General features: G+C 44.3%; 1 protein-coding gene and 2 non-coding genes across 3 annotated transcripts; all 3 read left to right on the top strand.

The window, feature by feature from the left end:
* The first annotated feature begins 11,207 nt into the window (after positions 1-11,207).
* RPL5 (ribosomal protein L5) lies at positions 11,208-19,614 on the top strand. The gene is made up of 8 exons (XM_035123807.2): positions 11,208-11,372; positions 13,147-13,216; positions 13,316-13,431; positions 14,605-14,739; positions 15,617-15,819; positions 16,593-16,770; positions 17,853-17,941; positions 19,456-19,614. Exons 1-8 carry the CDS (start codon positions 11,370-11,372, stop codon positions 19,553-19,555), a joined length of 894 nt encoding a protein of 297 aa, XP_034979698.1. The 5' UTR covers positions 11,208-11,369; the 3' UTR covers positions 19,556-19,614.
* On the top strand, positions 13,677-13,773 carry LOC118089590 (small nucleolar RNA SNORD21). The gene has a single exon (XR_004693145.1). It is a non-coding gene; the product is annotated as a small nucleolar RNA SNORD21 (small nucleolar RNA).
* Positions 16,406-16,502, top strand: LOC118089592 (small nucleolar RNA SNORD21). Its single transcript, XR_004693146.1, has one exon. It is a non-coding gene; the product is annotated as a small nucleolar RNA SNORD21 (small nucleolar RNA).
* Positions 19,615-19,845: the final 231 nt, after the last annotated feature.

The following is a 19,845-nucleotide window of genomic DNA, read 5'->3' as shown; positions in this document are numbered from 1 at the left end:
TCCTTATCTGCTTTCTCCACTCCATACATACGGTAATTTTATACACCTCTATTATGTCTCCCTGTTTTTCTGAACAACAACAAAGCCCAAAATGTAGTAACTTTTCCTCACAGAGGCTTTGCTCCAGCTGCCTGATCATTTTTCCTTGCACTTTTATAAAGTAGGTTTACAGGAAGGTCAAACAGCATCTGTAGAAACCTCTTTCTGGTTAGTAGGCTTACATGTAGAATGTTTATGTGACAAGTTCATCCGCAGAAGAATTGGGACTCTGCTGTGGTCCCAGTCCTGCTCAGACCATCTTAATTATAGTCCATGTAACAGTTGGTGTGGTGGAACGTTCTGCAAAGGAGAGAGATGAGAGGAGGAATACAGCACTTAGATTCCTTTTGCGGCATCCTTGTTAGTAGGCTACCCCCGTCAATTCTGCTTTGTTGATCCTGTAGCCCTGCATCTTTTCTTTGCAAAATTGCTATCTTTCTACTGAACATGCTTATAAGTTTTGACTTGGACTTTTGAACAGGATACCTGCTTGGGCAGGAGGTTGACATATGAAGTATTTCTAAACAACAGAGGTCTACAGTAAGCAGGGCAGCTATTTCCTTTTCAGCTTGTCGATCGGAAAGTCAGTGGTTCGAATCTGCGCGATGGGGTGAGCTCCCGTTCCTCTATCCCAGCTTCTGCCAACCAAGCAGTTCGAGTGTGAGTAGATAAATAGGTACCACTGTGGCAGAAAGGTAAACGACGTTTCCGTGCGCTCTGGCTTCCGTCACGGTTGCACCAGAAGTGGTTTACTCATGATGGACACATGATCCTGGAAAGCTGTCTGCGGACAAACGCTGGCTCCCTTTGGTCTGAAAAGTGAGATGAGTGAGATGAGTGCCACACTCCATAGTTGCCTTTGACTGGACTTAACCATCCAGGAGTCCTTTACCTTTACCTTATTCAGCTTATAAGTGTAACATGGATATGACAGTGTGAGAAACTACAGTATAGTTTCAACATCCTGACTGGGGCATGGGCAGAGTATCATGTCTGGTGGGACGTACAGCACTGAAATAGCTTCACAACTGGTTGTAGTATAAAACTTGAAGTGTTGTGAATGGTGGATGTATTGTACTATTGTGAGGGACATTGTGATTCATGGGCACATCACAATTACTATTGTCTATAGGGGAGAGACTGTAGCTGTTTCCTCATTTCAAATTGCTTGAAATTTACTAGAGAGTTGGATTGATGATGAGCATAGGAATCCTGCCCAGCTCAAACTGGATTAAGCACCACTGCACCAGCAGTGAACTTTCTGAAATTATGAGCTCAGGTTTCATAATCCTAGTGAAAATGACAAATGAATCAAATATATAAAACATACTTTTAAAAATTCTTCAGGAGACCACAGCATTCGATTTCTGTTTGTGTACTATTTAATACTGTTTGTATATTGTATATTTATTTTATATTGTAGTATATTTTTGTGTGTTGTATATTTACTTTATCAACATAATTGAAATAAGATATTTAAAAAACCCTCCTCCCTCAACAGATCACTGTCTCTAAAAGCATACAAACTAACATTTGACAGACGGAGAAACAACTGAGAGTGGTTCTGTTATGGAATAGTGCAGTATTGGCCTTGGCCGGAGAAGATCCATTCAACCTCAGTCATAAACTCATTGAGAGGAAAAAGCTTTGGGTAAATAACCTATCTCAACCAACCTCATAGGGTTGTTATGACTATAAAAAAATGGGATAACCATGTTGTAAAATTTAAGCTGGTTCCTATGAACCCAGAGAAATGGATCTTGACCCAGGGAGAGCTCAAGGATCCAGGCAAGCAGACGAATTTAAGCGTCTCCTGCCCACCAAATAACAGAGACCAAACCAGGACGTACGAAGCAAGGCACTTTTATTTTTGCTGTTGCAACAGGGTCCTTCCTCTCACACAGGAGAACAAGGAAGGAACCCCAAACAAAGATGTCTTGCCCTTAAAAAGAAATTTGAAATTGGTTTCAGCCCACCCCCCAGAAGCATCATCCATATGTCACAGAAGGGGTGTAGCCCAAGACCCCCCTCCCTAGATTCATCATAGGTACATCATGAAAGGGGAGGTCTGGTGGCAGTAATCTGAGCAGTCTGGACCCTGCCCCCTGCCCCCCAAAACCTAATCAACAAAATTGAGAGATATTTACATTTCCCTGTTTCCCAGCCAAGTTAATCACACCCTTTTGTCTGGCAGTCAGGTATCAGGATGCCAGGGATTATCACTTTAATTCCTGAGACAATGAGAAGGTTCCCCCCACCCCACTTCTTCCTTGCAGAGGAACACCTGGTCAGAGAGAGAGTCAAAATGGTGTCAGAAAGGCCTGTCTTCCTGTGCTGCTTCAGACATGTGCCTGTACATTCATGTACATGTTTTATGAACAATTATTATATATATATAGATATGACCTCAAAATTCTTATAACAATTCCCCATTTGGGGCTATAATTTTTCTTAAAAATTGTTGCCCCACAAAAGAATAACCAGATGTGTTGTTTTAGTACTTTGGGAGAAGCATTTCTCAAAAATGGTCTATGTATTACACTTAACAGGATGGTCCACCAATATTGACTGGAAAGTGCAGTTTGCTTGTTTACCCTTTTGTGTGTTCTCAGGTGTCAAAAGCTAGCTCTCCTCTGGTTGCACACCTCCAACGTGGCACAACAGCAACAATCCCTGGTGAATCCCCTTAGGGCTTTCATATTGACCATGTCGCCTGGCACTCACCATAGCTGCCACAGGTTTGGACATGTCATGAGAGAGATGCCTTTGCCTTGGGCTTTCTATGGGCCTTTATTATAGGCTCTGGCCTTGCACTGTAGGGAGTTGCCCAGTTGCTCTTAAAGGAAGAAAGCTACTTGCACCTTGGATACACTTGCCCAATTAGAACTGAAGCCAAATTAAAATTTATACAGCCCCATAAAACATGTCCAAATTAGTCAAATTTAACTCTAAAAGGGATCATTCCTGTTAAATCAAGACATAAATACCTTCATTTATCTGGTGTTTCATGGATCTTGGAGCTTATTCTTGGTAAAATGAGTAAAAACAAATTTAAAAAATGTGTAGAGAAGGTTGGCACACTGCAGAGTGCCAGGTGGGACAAGAAAATGTGGTCATAAGTTGATCTAATCTAAATACTGAACTATGCAATATCCTGATCCTTTAAAAGGCATACAATGCATGGCAATAATACAAAAAAAAAAACATTGGGACACTATACATTTTTTTTTTTTTAAAAAAAAACCCAACAATTAAACACAAAATTGGTTCACCTCCCCCTCCTTGTGGAAATAACATACTGTCAGACATAGTTCAATGTTTCTGTCGAATATCACGCAACATAAGACCTAATAATTATATATCAGTTGTATGTCTTGAGGCCATCATGATCTTGAGACAATTCCGGCTGCTTTTAAATCCTAGGGCACAGAGTCTTGAGGTCAAGGAGAGAGAATGTCCTTGCAATTCACTTTCCCCCTTTGTCCCAAAGTCATTTGACACATTTCAGTATTCCTATATAACACATAATGCACAAAACCTTCAAATTATTAATTATACGCCATTTGTATATCTTGAGGCAATCAGGTGAACTTGAGATAATTCTTGCTGCTTTTGCATGTATCTCCAACAAGGGGGTTTTCTTGTCTGCCTTCGAGTCACTGGGAGGAAGTTAACAGTACTTCTATAACAGCACTTCTAAACCTTGCTGAAACGTTATAGCTTTCTAGGTCCTCCTTCTTAGGTTGTGATCAAAGAGATAAAATGTCAATTTGGTTTCCTGTAAAACATCCTTTTGAAAATAGGCCTGCAGGGGGTTGGGGCCTGAAGATATAATTAGTTAAAAAATAATAGTGATAAATAGTCAAGAAAGGGGAGAATATTCTAGAAATTTCTTCTTGGGGAGCTGCAAATAATATAAGATCATAGTTATTTAATTACTGCTGTTATTGTCTACTCAGTCAGTTTAATTTACTTCACCTAGTTTGGCTGTGGAGGAAACAAAGGACAAAAATTTTGTTAATTAGGACACAATCGATAAGTTATTAACATTTTCCTTATGTGGTTCTGAATTCTCTTTGAGGTTCATGTATCTTGTTTGAAAGGGATTATTATTATTATTATTTACAGGAAAGAATGACTTAGATGCTACATTTGTATGTACAGAAAGAAAAAGTAGAAATACCAAAAAAAAAAAAGATACAAAAATAAAACAAAATAAAATTTAGATTACCACTCACACAACAATTTTTACCTGGTTATTGTTAGAATAATTTCATAGACATAATGGAAAAACTGATATAATAAATGGAAGCAGATTATTTATAAGCTAAAGAGAAGCGCCAAAGAGAAATGAAATTACTGTTTGTATCTCCTCACTCCTCACTTTTTTTTTTTTTTTTTTTGCTGTGGAAGAAAAGAATTGGCAAAACACTCAATCATTGCTACATTAGAAAAGGGAGGGTTATATTAACATAGGGTAATGCTTCGGGGTGAAATGCAAATGGGAGATAAGTATCCATCCTGAGTACCTGCTAGGAAAGAAATGGAGCCTTTTGTTTGCATAGTCTGTCAACTGGTAGACAGCAATTTTCTATGAATTTCCAAGTGTGGAGGGGCTTGTTTAGGTGGCGTCCCCCCCCCCATTGGGAGATAATTTTGCATTAAGGTTCTGAAAGAATTTCTCCACACCCTGAATCTCAGTATTCTGCTGGAAAGGGAAAATTATTTCATGTGAAAATCAGTCAGGAAATGTTCCTAAAATGTACAGAGTTTTGCATGTTGAACTGGAATTGGCAGCTTCTAAACAGTTGATGGTTCTCAATGGTTCTTTATCTATTTATTTTTACATAAGGAAATTTAAATTTAAGTTTCATGTGCAAAGCATAACCTTGAACCTCTTAATTAATTTATAAACTACTCAAGAGACAGACTTATAGTAGTACTCTGCTATTTATACCTGTGGAAAGAATCTGGCATGTTAAGATTTTTGGAACTTGGCAACCACTTAACCTTGATGGACCAGTAACACACATGAGGTTGTTTTCCCTCAGTGGTTCAAAGCTTTACATTAAGAAATTTGAATAATATTTCATGAGCAGATTATAACCTTTTCGCCCCTTAGTTAAAACCTCATTTTTCTCCTCTATTTTCCTCTTCAAGCTGACATAGCCTCTGTGCATGTACAGAGTTCATGATTCGGCAGTCTATTGTACCATTTTTTAAAGTGCTGCACCTCTTGACAAAATTACCATCTGAATAAAGGAAGGGAAGGGGAAAGAGTAGATTTTAAAATAGGGTTAGATTTTACACAGAAACTCACTTTTCAGTGCTTACAAACACATTTTCTCTCCCTCCTTTTTGCAAGTTTGGAAAGGGTTGGAAGGGATCTTGAGTAATCTAGTCCACCCCTTCTGAAATATGGGGATCTCAACACTATCACTGCCCTTAGGATACACATACATTTGAGTACAGACGCCTGACTGGGAAGGAAACACAGGCTATGCCCTATCACGGAAGCACATGTGTGTACTAAGGGAAAAATAAGGAAGGGGAAGATTAAAAGTACCAACGTTATATAGAAGCCTTTAGCAAACCTTAAGATTGGATAAACAGTTTAAGAGGGAATTTACTTCCTTACTAAAACCATTCTGTCCATTTGAATCAAGGTTAAAGTGACTCAGATAGACATTTGCTGGCTATGGATCCTCTACTTTTAATAACATTTCCCTAGAAGGAACACCATATTCCATAGTCACATGGTGAAACATTACATACAGAGCACATGGCTCCCTTGTGACACAGACCTTAAATATTGTGAGTTCACAAACAAACATTTTCAAGGTTACAATCTCCCTTTTCCCTTCCCGCTCCCCCTTTCTGTACAGAAAGGGGTAGGTATGCACATACACCCCACTTTTACTCTCTAGAGAAAGATTGGGAAATGTTCAAGACTTTCATATGTGCTTAAACTTTACCCCCTTAATAGAGAAAGTGATAAAAACTTATATAATCACTCCACAAAAACAACAATTACACTCTTGTTCCAACTCTGAAAACCAATAATCTTTCCTTGCCAGAAAGCAGAGCTGGGCTGAATTTCAACCCATCACCACATCAGACACATTGCCTTTCACATAGCTCTAAAATGGGGGTTAGAAGGGACCCTGAGGTCATTTAGTCTAACCCTCTAAGATACAGGATTCACAAGATTTGAATGAAAATACCAACTTTATATAGAACCCTTTAGCAGATGAGTTTTTTTCCTTAAGAGGTGATATCAGGAGCCCAACACAATTGAAGTTAAAACTAGACTCAGATAGACAATTCCTGGCTAAGGAAGCTCTACTTTTGACAAACAATTCACCTTTATAGGAATAGCTGTTCAATTTTCCTTTAGTCAATATTCCTCTAGTCACTTGGAGGAAGACTCCCTTTTAGAGCCTCTCTCAATAACAAACATTTGCACACCTCATGAAGTGAACATTTTCAAGTTTCAAAATATTTTCAAAGCATTGAGCAAGCATTTTCAAACTTACTACTCTTATTTTCCTTCATCCTGCCCCCTCTTTTTACTTTTGGAGAGGAAAAAATGGCCTTCTACAGCCTCTTTAAAACAAACCTTTACACACTACCTCCACTCTTTTAAATATTTGCCATTGTTTTTGGGTTGATCAAGCCCTTACATAAGATTATTTAAGCAAGCTTGCCTTATTATTATATTATTTTAAACTATGCATGCTTTAAAAAAGGCAGTCTGTGGGTGTCATGGCCAAATTTTACACAAACCCCTAATTTCCTAAACCTGGATTATATCTCTCATTTACTTTAAGGGGAACAATGAACTACCGTGTTTCCCCTTTTTTAAGACACCGTCTAATAACTTTTTTTCCTCAAAAAAACACAAGGTGTCTTATTTTCAGGGGATGTCTTAATTTTTTATTACGATTTTTATTATGGACCCACCCTGGGGAGCAACTGCTTTTAAAAAGAAACAAGGAAAAAAGAGCAAAGGCAGCAGTGAGGGAGGCACTTTGTGCATGCTCAGAGACCACCCCATCCCCAGCTATAAACCCACCCCAGCTTTCCAAGACTGGACTGGCGGGGGGGGGGGATGTGCATGCTCAGAGGCAGCCTCGTCCTGGGCGCCGCTTTGGGAGGGCACTCACCTAACCATGACCCAGATCCCGGCCACGACGAGGCGCCGTGCGCCGGCAACGGACTGAGCCGGAGCCCCTGGTGCAGGCTGGCGCAGGCTAGCGTTGAGCTCACTACCGGCCCCGCCGAGCGCAGCCACGGGCCCATCGCCCAGCCCGCCTGCCTGCCTACCTCCTGCTTCCCTGCCCACAACATTCCGGCGGCGGGCCATGCAGCCCACGCCGCTCCGGCGGGGCGGAAGGGGCCAGGAGTGCTTCCGCCGCCGTCCGCGCCCCAGCGCCGTGGAAGGCCCCGCGAGCCTCCCGCCGCCGCCGCTCTGCCTTGGGCCATGCGGCCCACAACGTTCCGGCGGCGCGGAAGGGGCCAGCAGGGTTCCCGCCGCCGCCCGTCACCCTGGCAGGGCCAGCGTGGCTCCCACCGCCGCTCTGCCTTGGGCCATGCGGCCCACAACGTTCCGGCGGCGCGGAAGGGGCCAGCAGGGTTCCCGCCGCCGCCCGTCACCCTGGCAGGGCCAGCGGGGCTCCCGCCGCCGCTCTGCCTTGGGCCATGCGCTCTGGCTCGGCACTCCGCCCGGTGCTGCTGGACGTTCCGAGCGCTCGGCGCTGCGGAACGCTCCACTCTGCAGCCGCCTGTTCCGGCGGCGGGGCGGCAGGCCTCCTCGGCCGGGCCAGGAAGAGGCCAGGCCGCTGGCTGGGCGCTCCGCCCGGCACTGCAGAGCGCTCCACTCTGCAGCCGCCTGTTCCGGCGGCGGGGCGGCAGGCCTCCTCGGCTGGACCAGGAAGAGGCCAGGCGGGTGGCTGGGCGCTCCGCCCGGCGCTGCTGGGCGCTCCGCCCGGCGCTGCTGGGCGCTCTGAGCGCTCAGCGCTGCAGAGCGCTCCACTCTGCAGCCGCCTGTTCCGGCAGGTGGCTTGCCGCTGCAGCAGCTGGTTCCAGGCCCCGCTGGCTGGCTGGGTCCCGCTGGCTGGCTGGGGCGCTCGGCGTTCTCGCTGTACACGGTATGAGAGGTATGTCTTATTTTCGGGGGGTGTCTTAGATATAGCAACTCCTAAAAAATGCTGCCATGGCTTACTTTATGGCTACGTATTAAAAAGGGGGAAACACGGTATAGCAGACACAAGGATCAGACGCACATACACTTCACAGACAACACAGACAACATGTAACATGCAAACATATATAATTTTATACCATAACATACTTTGTAGGATTCCTCACAAAACTTTTCTCATTCAGAGTTCACCAGGGTTAATTTTAAAGCGGAGATTCACTGTATGTTAAAGGAACCTCCTGGTAGCCATTTCCCCTCATCTGGGTGGTCCATAGTAAAGCGGACCCAGTGTTTTTTTCTTACAAAGTTTTTGCAATTGGTTCCCTTCAAGCTTGTCCGCCCCGGGGATTTCGTGCCAATTTAAGAGAACGAATTGGAGTGGACTTTCATCCTCAAAGTCCTTACCGGAGCCAAGCCTCAGTTGTGCTTTGCCTCGGTTGGGAGTCTGGGAAAGGAATTCCTTAGAGTGGGTTGCACCCATTTTACTTAAGCCTTTTTATACTGCAGTTCGGGTCCCCGACCCTGTTCCTGGACACTCTTAACTTCCCGAGTCTATGACTCACCCCCACATCCTAGTGGTGTTCCTGCCTGCCGTTCGCGTGCACTAACTACTAGGCGGCCTGGTGCAGCTAAAACCCTATTGGAACCCTCCCACTGGTCATCAATTGCCTGAGGGTTCCACAGCAACTTCCCTGCCTCTTACACACTAGACTCAGGTCCTACTGAACGCTTGCCTACGCAATGTCAGGTCGGAACTGAGGAATACAGAGATACAGAGTAGTAGGAAAGGAACGGGCGCACTTGCAATCTCTGGTCATGGGTCATACCTAACAAAGGTCGCCATGGCAGGGGGGCGTCTTCACCCGAAGATTAAGAGCAGAGGAATAGGAAACAGAGCTGGGATAGCCAGATTCCCAGATTGGTAGAAAAGCGACAGTTTGCTCAGACTTCTGCTCAGTTTGGCAGAAGGGAGCTGGGACAGTCTTTCTGAGCTCTGCGTTTAACGTAAAGACTGTTGCCCTGGACCTCAGTTCTACCTTGTAACTGTGCCTGGCAGCCTTGCTGCAACTAAGGTCCAAAGAGGAGAGTAGAAAAGGATAGTCCAAGTGGAGAAATAGATTTTTAGTTGCTGTGGTTCTTAGCTCACCCAAGGTGTCCCCTTTTAATACTCACGACCGATCCTTTCAGTCGAATCCCGTTGTCTCCAGCTTCCAACTGGTTCCTGAAAAAAAACCAGCCTTGTCCCTTTAAACGTTGCTTCGTCCTGGGGGTCCCGCTTGGACTCTCAATTACTACCAAGTGCCTCGGGTCCTGAGGTTGGTTTACCCCCCTGCAAAAGAGGCAAGGGCGCGCTGGGCTCCCCTTCCTCAGTGAACCCGGAGCTCAAGGCAAAACTGGGTCCCCGAAGTGGTCGCCAAATTGTTGTAAAATTTAAGCTGGTTCCTATGAACCCAGAGAAATGGATCTTGACCCAGGGAGAGCTCAAGGATCCAGGCAAGCAGACGAATTTAAGCGTCTCCTGCCCACCAAATAACAGAGACCAAACCAGGACGTACGAAGCAAGGCACTTTTATTTTAACTGTTGCAACAGGGTCCTTCCTCTCACACAGGAGAACAAGGAAGGAACCCCAAACAAAGATGTCTTGCCCTTAAAAAGAAATTTGAAATTGGTTTCAGCCCACCCCCCAGAAGCATCATCCATATGTCACAGAAGGGGTGTAGCCCAAGACCCCCCTCCCTAGATTCATCATAGGTACATCATGAAAGGGGAGGTCTGGTGGCAGTAATCTGAGCAGTCTGGACCCTGCCCCCTGCCCCCCAAAACCTAATCAACAAAATTGAGAGATATTTACATTTCCCTGTTTCCCAGCCAAGTTAATCACACCCTTTTGTCTGGCAGTCAGGTATCAGGATGCCAGGGATTATCACTTTAATTCCTGAGACAATGAGAAGGTTCCCCCCACCCCACTTCTTCCTTGCAGAGGAACACCTGGTCAGAGAGAGAGTCAAAATGGTGTCAGAAAGGCCTGTCTTCCTGTGCTGCTTCAGACATGTGCCTGTACATTCATGTACATGTTTTATGAACAATTATTATATATATATAGATATGACCTCAAAATTCTTATAACAACCACATATGGCTTCCTTTAATCGAATAATAATAATAATAATAATAATAATAATAATAATAATAATTTATTTATACCCCGCCCGCCCCCGCCAAAACCCAGTATTTTTCCTCCCTTTTTAAGAAAGTCATTTTAGACATTTTCGGCAGCAAAAGAGCAGGACACATTCTTGCTGCTGGAAGTTTTTCTCTGCTTCTTCCAGCAGCACAATGGGACACATATTCCCAGTTTTGATCAAGGGACCCCATTAAAAAGGGGGCAGTTCTTTCATTATAGTCGTTTTGGAGGATGGTCCCTAAAGGCCCGCCAATCATCCTCTCTGTGAAATGGATTGAACTTTACAAACACATTCTCCTGAATATTATTCCCACTCTCAGCAATGCTCCCGCAGAGAGAGTGAGCATTAATGAGAGACGATGTGGTTCTCAAATGCCAACTTTTAAAAAAATGGAAATAGCATACAGCTGACGGAACCTGCAGGTCTCTGAATGCTTCTGAACTACAACTCCCAACCACCCCTGAGCATAGGCTAAGCCAGCTGGGGCTGACGAGAGTTGGAGTCCAGCAGCTTCTGGAGGACCACATGATCCCAGTCCTCGGTATGAAGAATCCGCGTTGAAATGTATGAGCAAAAGCCGCTTAGCGCCGAGGCGCCACTAGGTGGCGCACCCGCCGGTTTTCTGCTGAGCGCGTTGACGCCACACTCAGAGCCGCGGAGGACACCATGAGCTCCGACGACATGGATTGACGTCATCGCTGGTGGCGCAGGAAAAGGGACGCGAGAGCGGGGGGGGGAATGAGCGCGCTTCCTCTCCAAGCCTCCAGGGGGCAGCGCTCTCTCCTTTTGCGGGCGGGTAGTGGACCATCTCTCAGCCTTGTCGGCCAGGTGACGTGTAACGCCTGCGCGTTGAGCTCGGCCTTTTCCCCCAGCGCTACGGCTTGCGGACGTTTCGCTGAGCGGCCCCGGGCCTAAGCGAAAGCGGACAGAACCGAGAACCATGGTCAGTACCGGCACCAAACGGGCCAAGATGGGAAGGGGAGATTCGGCTCCGCTTTCTCGAACCCCGGCTGCCCGCTTACTCGCCCGCTGCCGGCCGGATGGATTCGGATTGCGCAGCTGGCAGGCCCGGCTGCGGAAGCGAGTTCCAGCGTGGCCTAATGGCTGCAACCAGCCGCCTTTCAGCCGCTGCCAGTAGAAGGGCCGCGGCTGGTGCTCCCCCCAAACACGCCTCCACGGGTCGGTTTCTTCGGGTTCCCCCCGCCTCGGGTTCCGTTTGGTTCCGTTTGCATTCCCCTTCTTCGGTCCCTCCCGCACAGCGCCTCTTTCCCCCGCTGTCCGACTTAGTTGCATTTTCTCCTCCTGCCTCCCAAAATCTTCCGGCCCTTGAGCGCAGCAGGGTTCGGACCTTGCGTGTCTGAATGCCCCCCCCCAAAGGCGTGCACACATGACTCCGGGCCTGTTTAAACGATAGGTGATCGATCGAGAAGTGGGGGTGGGGAGGAAGCGTGTGGATAACTTGCAGGTTAAGACCCACGCCGTCTGAAGGCGATGCGGGGAATTGGAGGGGAGAGTCCCGAATTGCAGGTCTCGCGTAAAGCAGCGCCCCTCGTTTCTGGAAGCTTTGCGCTGTGTTAGGTCCTGGGGGGGTCAGAGATGCTTGGGGCGATGCCCTCTTTGGACCCGTTTAAAGACTGTCTTGGAAGAGCCACATGTCTTTCCGCGTGTAAACCTCTACATCGGTTTCATCCCGACTTTGTAAAATACGTGTCGCTGGCAAAGCTGGATTTGCCAGCGTGTGTGTAACTTGCCGAAAGGCAGGTCCTAGAGCAGGCATCCCCAAACTGCAGCCCTCCAGATGTTTTGGCCTACAACTCCCATGATACCTAGCTAACAGGACCAGTGGTCGGGGAAGATGGAAATTGTAGTCCAGAACATCAGGAGGGCTGAAGTTTGGAGATGCCTGTCCTTAGAGCTTTAGCTGCCATCCCAACCCAGGGCTTGTGGGAAGGGCCTGTGGACCTGTCGGAAAATGTAATGATGCCAAGGTGTAATGACTCTTTGAAGTAATGACTCTAGCTTTATTAAAAGTCGTCTCCCCTCTAGTGGATGGTCAGCATAAATCCTTCTGTTTCGGGAAGCCTTGATTTCCAAGTTGCTATCCAGGCACCTTGCTACTTTCAAACTTTGTATTTACTATATTTTCCCCATCATTACCATAAATGCTTTATGTAGTCAAATTGTAGTTACTGGATTCCGGAAAACCTTGAAACTTTCAATGGCATGTTATATTAAAACAGTAAGTGTTTTATAATTGAAGATGAAGGTGTCATTAATGGGTGCTAAGCACTTTCCTACTGAACAAGTTTGAAGACTTTCCTCTGCAAGACAGCCATAAAGAAGTCTTAAGTTTATAATACAGTCATACCTCGACATCCGAACGCTTCGACTTCCGAAGTTGACAACCCCGGAAGTCTTTTCACCGCGTGCGCGGTCTGCACCTGCGCAGAAGCGTGAAATCGCGTTTCGCAATGCGCCGACCGCGCGCCTCGACATCTGAAAACCTCGACTTGCGAGGACGGCCACGGAACGGATCGTCTTCGTAAGTCGAGGTACCACTGTATGTGTTTTTAGGCTGTGTGTCTGAATAAGTGTGTGCAATTTTCAAACACATTTCTATTTTTCTGCTTGTTGACTTAAGTTCCTGCTATCTTCACTAGCAAGATTGTTATGCAAACATTTTTGACATTAATGTTTCTGTGTCGCATTTATTCAAGGGGTTCGTGAAAGTTGTCAAGAATAAGGCCTACTTCAAGAGGTATCAAGTCAAATTCCGAAGAAGGAGAGGTATGTTTTATTTCTTTGCAAGCTATCAATAAATCAGATGGATGTGGCCTTGAACCTGCAGTTCTAAATACATTCCAATCTGTCACCTTTCTGTTTCAGAGGGAAAGACTGATTACTATGCTCGTAAACGTTTGGTGATTCAAGATAAAAACAAGTACAACACCCCTAAATATAGGATGATTGTTCGTGTCACCAACAGAGATATCATTTGCCAGGTAAGGTCTCCTTTCTGTCCTTGATTGTACTGCAGAGAGCTGCTTTGCACTTCACAAGTTTCCTTCATAGAAATGCCTATGTAACATGTATAAGCCTTTATAAAGAAAGAGAAGAACCTAGTATTTTTCTAAGGTAGTTCTTGGGCAGAAACTATTCTAAACTCTAGAGCAGGCCATATCCTGTGGCAATACTCTCCTTTGTAGGAAAGCAAGACTTGGTAATTATTTTTGTCTTCCATCTGGCTGCCGTGTGATGATGTCCCACTGACTTGAACATGTTGTAGTTGGTCCTTGGCATGTGCATGAGAGAGCTCAGTGTTTCAAGACGGGACTGATGGTGGCTGAAATTTCTGGCTGATCTTGACTGATTTTTTGCTTAAGAAATGCTTTCTCCCAAATGTTCCTTTAGTCTACACATGTCTTAATTTTTGACAACAGTGTTCAAAAGTCTTTGTCATTTGGGGTGCAAAAACTGGAATAAATGGACTAAATATGTATAACATCACTGGAAGTCTTTCGCCTGTTATATTTTCATATTAGAATGCCTTGGAAAACCTGGAAAAGGTTAAGCATGTGCCATACAGTCCTGAGGAACCAGCTGTCCTGGATGAGAAGCTGAGTAGCAAACTGTCCTGGTCTTATAGCAGCACTTGCCTAATTGCACTTATTGCTGCCGCCACCATTCTTTTTAGTTGGATAACTAAAATGCTGGACTATTGTAGCTACTGTGTATGTGTATTCTCCCTTTGTCTATGGCTTAAAGTACCAGTAGTCCTTCACAGTCAAGAGAGTCTCAACATGCTCCTCTGAAGGCATGAGAAAGAAGGAGCAGGATCAATAGATCAACAGTAGGGGGCAAGGTGGGAACTGAGCAGATGATGAAGGCCGAGAATGATTTGGTCAGTGTCTTTTATAAGGTTTTATTATTCCGACAAAGCTCTAGCTGATACGTGCTTTACTCACTAAACTCACTCATGCTTCTTAGGTAGATATATACAATGTTTACAAACACTGTGGGTACACTCTGGTTTGGGGGAAGAACATGGGGGAAGGTTGGCACTACAGGACTGCTGACTTAAATGGCACTCCTGTCAAACAGAGGGAAGACTGTGGTGAATTAATATTGCAGCTGTTTGGTTGGAGGTCGCCCACTAACCTTGCTTTTGTTGTCAGATCGCATATGCCAGAATTGAAGGCGACATGATTGTCTGTGCCGCATATGCTCACGAGCTGCCAAAGTACGGAGTGAAAGTAGGCTTGACCAACTATGCTGCTGCCTATTGCACAGGCTTGCTGCTGGCCCGCAGGGTATGTATCTCTTCTGAAAAATCAGAACCTACACCAGCTTTATTTGACACAAATTGGGACACACGATTTACAAATAAAGGAAATTTAGGGTTTTATAGTACTGGCTTAAAGTGTATGTCTGTAGGAGGTGGGATGTGCACATCAGCACCTACCCAGTCTGTTTCTGTTTTAGTCCTCAAGTACAAACCTGGGATTTTGTATGTATTATGATGGCACCTTGTAAAATGAACTGGGCAAGAAATAAATACTGGGTTAGAGAAGATGGCAGAACATTGGGTTTGGGTGTATGTGTCTCTGCTTCTGTCATTTCAGCATATCAGCCACTAGTTATTTCTTAGTACTTTATGAAAGTAAAATTGCTTTCGCAGAATTCTTATATCAGTGGAATTTCTTTACTGCAAGGTTCTATTTCCCTTCCTCTGTAGCTCTTGTTATGTTCTCCCAGCTTTCAGCCATGGCTTTAAAGACTTCCTTCCATTGTATGTGGTAGAGGTATGGCAAGCTCAACTTGCATTTAGTAACTTGGAATTCTCACATTAGGGTGTTATCCAAATGGCAATTCCCATGCTGAAAATGGGCTGAAAAAAGTTTTGCTGACTGTGGTCTCAAAAAGTTGCTTCTGTAGAATCACTTGTGCGCACGATTGACTCCTAAAAGATTTTTGGTGCATGAGTTTTTTCCAGCCCTGGCGTTTAAGGTTTTAATTTCTTTAAAATTAATAGCTTACCATTCTGGTCACAACTGGCCCTTGGAGTGGGTTGCAAACTGCCTGTCTTTCTGTCTCATGATATGTGGAATGTTTCACCGAAAGCCTGTTTTGGTCTCTAGTGCAGTAGATCTATGAAGAACTTAGACCTGTCTGCCTTGTTTGTTGCAGCTTCTGAACAAGTTTGGCCTTGATAAGATCTACGAAGGTCAAGTTGAAGTGACGGGTGATGAGTATAATGTAGAAAGTGTTGATGGGCAACCTGGTGCCTTTACGTGCTATTTGGATGCAGGCCTTGCTCGCACTACCACTGGGAACAAAGTTTTCGGTGCTCTGAAGGGAGCTGTGGATGGTGGTCTTTCCATTCCACACAGGTAAATCCCCCCCGGACTGATAATTCAGACACTTCCTTTAGAAATGGAGGTGTCTGGTTTGAAATTTAAATTCAGTGAATATAACTTTTGCCATAAGTGGTGGTGCTTAAGGCTACTTGATGCATCTTAAGTCACTTGGCCCTGGGTATGATATTCCCATTGCGGACTTCACCTGTCAAAGAGATAAACAACTACCTGACATTTAGAAAACATCTGAAGGCAGCCCTGTTTAGGGAAATTTTTAATGTGTGACATTTTAATGTATTTTAATCTTGGTTGGAAGCAGCCCAGAGTGGCTGGGGAAACCCAGCCGGATGGGTGGGGTACAAATATTATTATTATTATTATTATTATTATTATTATTATTATTATTATTATTGCCGCCTCCTCTCTACCACAGTCTTCCACATACCAGACGCTCAGAGGTCTGGCTCAAACGATAATTACCACAATTCATCACTTTGAAGGCAGCAGTAGATTGTACAAGCAAGACCCAGAATAGTAAAGCAGGTTGTCCACCAAAAAAAACCTTTATTACAGCGGTCTTTAATAATTCACCTTTTTAATTTTTGTCTTCAATCTGGCTGCCGTGTGATGATGTCCCACTGACTCGAACATGTTGTAGTTGGTCCTTGGCATGTGCATGAGAGAGCTCAGTGTTTCAAGACGGGACTGATGGTGGCTGAAATTTCTGGCTGATCTTGACTGGTTTTTTGCTTAAGAAATGCTTTCTCCCAAATGTTAACGAGGGTTCCTCAATTCATGTCTCACAGTACCAAACGTTTCCCTGGTTATGACTCTGAGAGCAAGGAATTCAATGCAGAGGTCCACCGCAAGCACATCATGGGCCAGAATGTTGCCGATTACATGCGTTACTTGATGGAGGAAGACGAAGATGCCTACAAGAAACAGTTCTCCCAGTATATAAAGAACAACGTGACGCCTGATATGGTAAGATGCTTGATGTTCACAGTGATTGAAAAAGCAAGTACTAAGTTGAACTGATATTGCTGGCAAGGGACACTTTTATGGGAAAATACTAGCAAGTATCTGGGATCTTTCAGATCTCAAGCCTAGTATTTCTGTGTTATGAGCCTTGCACAACCCTGAAAATATCTTGTTAAATAATGATCTATCATTCAATTTGTAAATCCACCACAAATACGTATCCGGTTTCCTGACTGCTTGTAAATTCCCTGGGTAACTCCTAAATTGTCTTCCTTTTTGCTGTTTAAAAGGCTCAAAGCTTGCTCAGACCTTTGGAGTTCTTGTTTGATGAGAGAGCATCTTGATAGTAGTAGCCTTGGATTGGGAAGCAGGGGTGCAGAAAGCACTGGGATTTCAGTTGGACGTGAACAGTCAGAGGTGCACGAATTCCTTCTTTCTTGCACTGCTAATTGGATATGAGGAAACCAGCCTTACAGGTGGCCACTCATCCAGCACCAGCACTCTTGTTATGATTCACAGATAAAATTGCTGATATGCAAGGCTGCTTTAAACCACATGAGTACTTTGGTTTGTGATAAATTTTTAGCATAGTTTGCCCTTCAGAGGAAATGCATTTGTAGTATTAAGCCATTTGGTGTACAAGTGGCAAAGTGGCTGACCGCTTCTTGTGAGGGATGTTGGTACTCAATGGTCAGTGACAATAGTCCCAGCCTGCTTGAGTACTGAAAATTGTAAAAACTAACTAGTGCTATGCTTATGATGGATGTTCATACACAGGTGTTTCCCACCCCCCACTTCCCCCAAATGTGAATTTGCCCCCAAGTTCCTCTAATTGTGGGTCTCTTTTATACATACTTAAACGTTGGAAGAAAGGTCATACTCACGAACTCCATATTGATTTGTGCGTTCATTCTGTGTCCTTATCTAGAATAGATCTGGGGTATGTAGTTATGATGACATTGAATAAGAGTTAAGTTTTAAAACATTACTTCCTATAATACATTACAGGTTGGGGGTTGGGTGCCACGTAAATTTTGCTCAACATGTACAAAATGTAAAACTGATTTCTAAAATCCTTATTTCAGATAGAAGAACTGTATAAAAAAGCCCACGCTGGAATACGTGAAAATCCAGTCCACGAAAAGAAACCCAAGAGGGAAGTCAAAAAGAAGAGGTGAGATGGTCATTTTCTCTTCCTGCAAGATGATATCCTATAAAGAAATGTCTGTTGCTGAAAGTGCATTTTCAGAAACATTTCGGCTTATTGGGCAGCTTAGTGTTAAAGCCCTGTGTGCTTTAACAGCTTGGGCTAGATCGTGTTAGGCTTGAGGGTTGCATCCAAGCTGCTACGGCTCCTCCTGTGTTGCAGCCTCCTTCATGAGCTTGGTCCCGGCAGGAAGTTCTGCCTTTGCAAGCTGGGTGCTGCTTATGGACCTTGAGATCTCTGCTTAATGTAGAGCAAAACAAAAAAGGATCTTACAAATGGCAGTACTGGCAGTTTGAATGTGAGCAGCAGTAGAACAGAACTGATAACAATTCATTAAGTTGGTGATCACTTAACATGTATTTCATGGGCTACTCTTAATTCGGTTGCAGGAGAAAAGCAGCGGTTCCACGTAGTTCCTATGATCATTCTGGCCTGCTTCATAGGCCAGAGGTGTTTTGGCTTTATTTGTTATTAGCGTTCTTTGGTATGACAAACACAGTTTTCCATTCTTCGTTGAAAGTTATTGTCTCATAGGACAGTGGTTGCTTAGTTTTCAAGTTAATAGAACACCTTTTGCTCTGGGAATGTCATCTTAACTTTCAAATCACCTCGTATCCTACTCTTCTACGAGTCTCCCACAGGCACTTGTATTCACGGGTCCCAGCCATGTTCATTTGCCTACCTAGTTTAGTTAGTGGTGAGTGTAAATCTCACAGAGCAGTAAACACTTGAGTGATGGAATGGGGCCATCTTGCCCTGAGGGAGGTGATCATACATGTGCAGCCATTTCTTATAGCAAGTGAACCTGTGGCTCTAGCCCACGTGCAATATTTGGCTAAATTTCAAAAGTCCCAGTTAGGTGATCTTTGGTTCTCAGCACAGCAAACAAGGGCTCCCCACCTCTGCACTATATCCTTGGCCGCAGTTAAGTGATTTGAATTATTTTATGCAGCCACATAAGGAAACTTTCCCCTTCCCTTCCATGTTAAGACTCACATCAGGTAGACTTAAATATAGTTGAAAAATTGAGCCAGTGCAGAACTGATAACCCCAGAAATTGGAGAGGGGGGAGGCAGTGGCATGGTAGGTCCTCTGCTGTAAGCATATGATGCTGAGTTATAATAATATAATATGATGCTGAGTTATAATAACCCTGCCTTCTGAGGATGGACTGTATTGATGTCATATACTTGCTGTTGGAGTTATAGCATACAGGCATGTTTAGAATGATCTGACATTCCTGGGAAGAATGTCACTACCTCTCAATACCTTATTTTACCATGTTACATGGTAAAATAAGATAGCCCTGAGTGGCACAGCGATGGATTAAAAAGGTAAACAAAATCAATGGTAGCCTGTAGAGTGGCACTTTAAAATAGTAGGTTGGTGACAAGTTTTTCCTTTTTTTTAAAAAAAAGATTGTCCATAAGACTCATGATGCTTAACGCATCAGCAACACTAACACAATCTCTTATTTGCAGGTGGAACCGTCCCAAGTTGTCCCTTGCCCAGAAGAAAGACCGTGTGGCTCAAAAGAAGGCTAGCTTCCTAAGGGCCCAGGAGCGTGCGGCTGATAGCTAAGAGGCCTTCCATAATTTTCTATGGAGCTGTCAGAAAAGAGAATAAACTTATTGAACCAATGTTGTAAGCATTGACTTACTGATGCTACATCATAGCTACTGTTGGATAACTGAACACCTGCTGGCTTCTTTTTTTACCTGCTTTATTCTTTTATTTAAAATACAAATTCCACCTCTTTGCATTTATATCCCTCATTTTCTTCTGTCAGGGAGTCCAAGGTGTCATAAGTGTGGTTTCTGGGCAGTTAACCCATCTAAGTGCTTAGCTTCAGGAAAGTGGTGGTCTCATGT

Source organism: Zootoca vivipara, chromosome 7, assembly GCF_963506605.1.
Source record: "Zootoca vivipara chromosome 7, rZooViv1.1, whole genome shotgun sequence".
Lineage (NCBI taxonomy): Eukaryota > Metazoa > Chordata > Lepidosauria > Squamata > Lacertidae > Zootoca > Zootoca vivipara.
Note: the sequence above shows the minus strand (reverse complement) of the source record. Positions and strands in the feature narration are given on the sequence as shown.

What these genes read in the sequence shown, in the direction of transcription:
- RPL5 (XM_035123807.2), top strand. An exon ending in ACAGAGATATCATTTGCCAG is followed by an intron (nt 13,432 to 14,604) that starts GTAAGGTCTCCT and finishes TTTTGTTGTCAG; the next exon opens with ATCGCATATGCCAGAATTGA. An exon ending in GCTTGCTGCTGGCCCGCAGG is followed by an intron (nt 14,740 to 15,616) that starts GTATGTATCTCT and finishes TGTTTGTTGCAG; the next exon opens with CTTCTGAACAAGTTTGGCCT.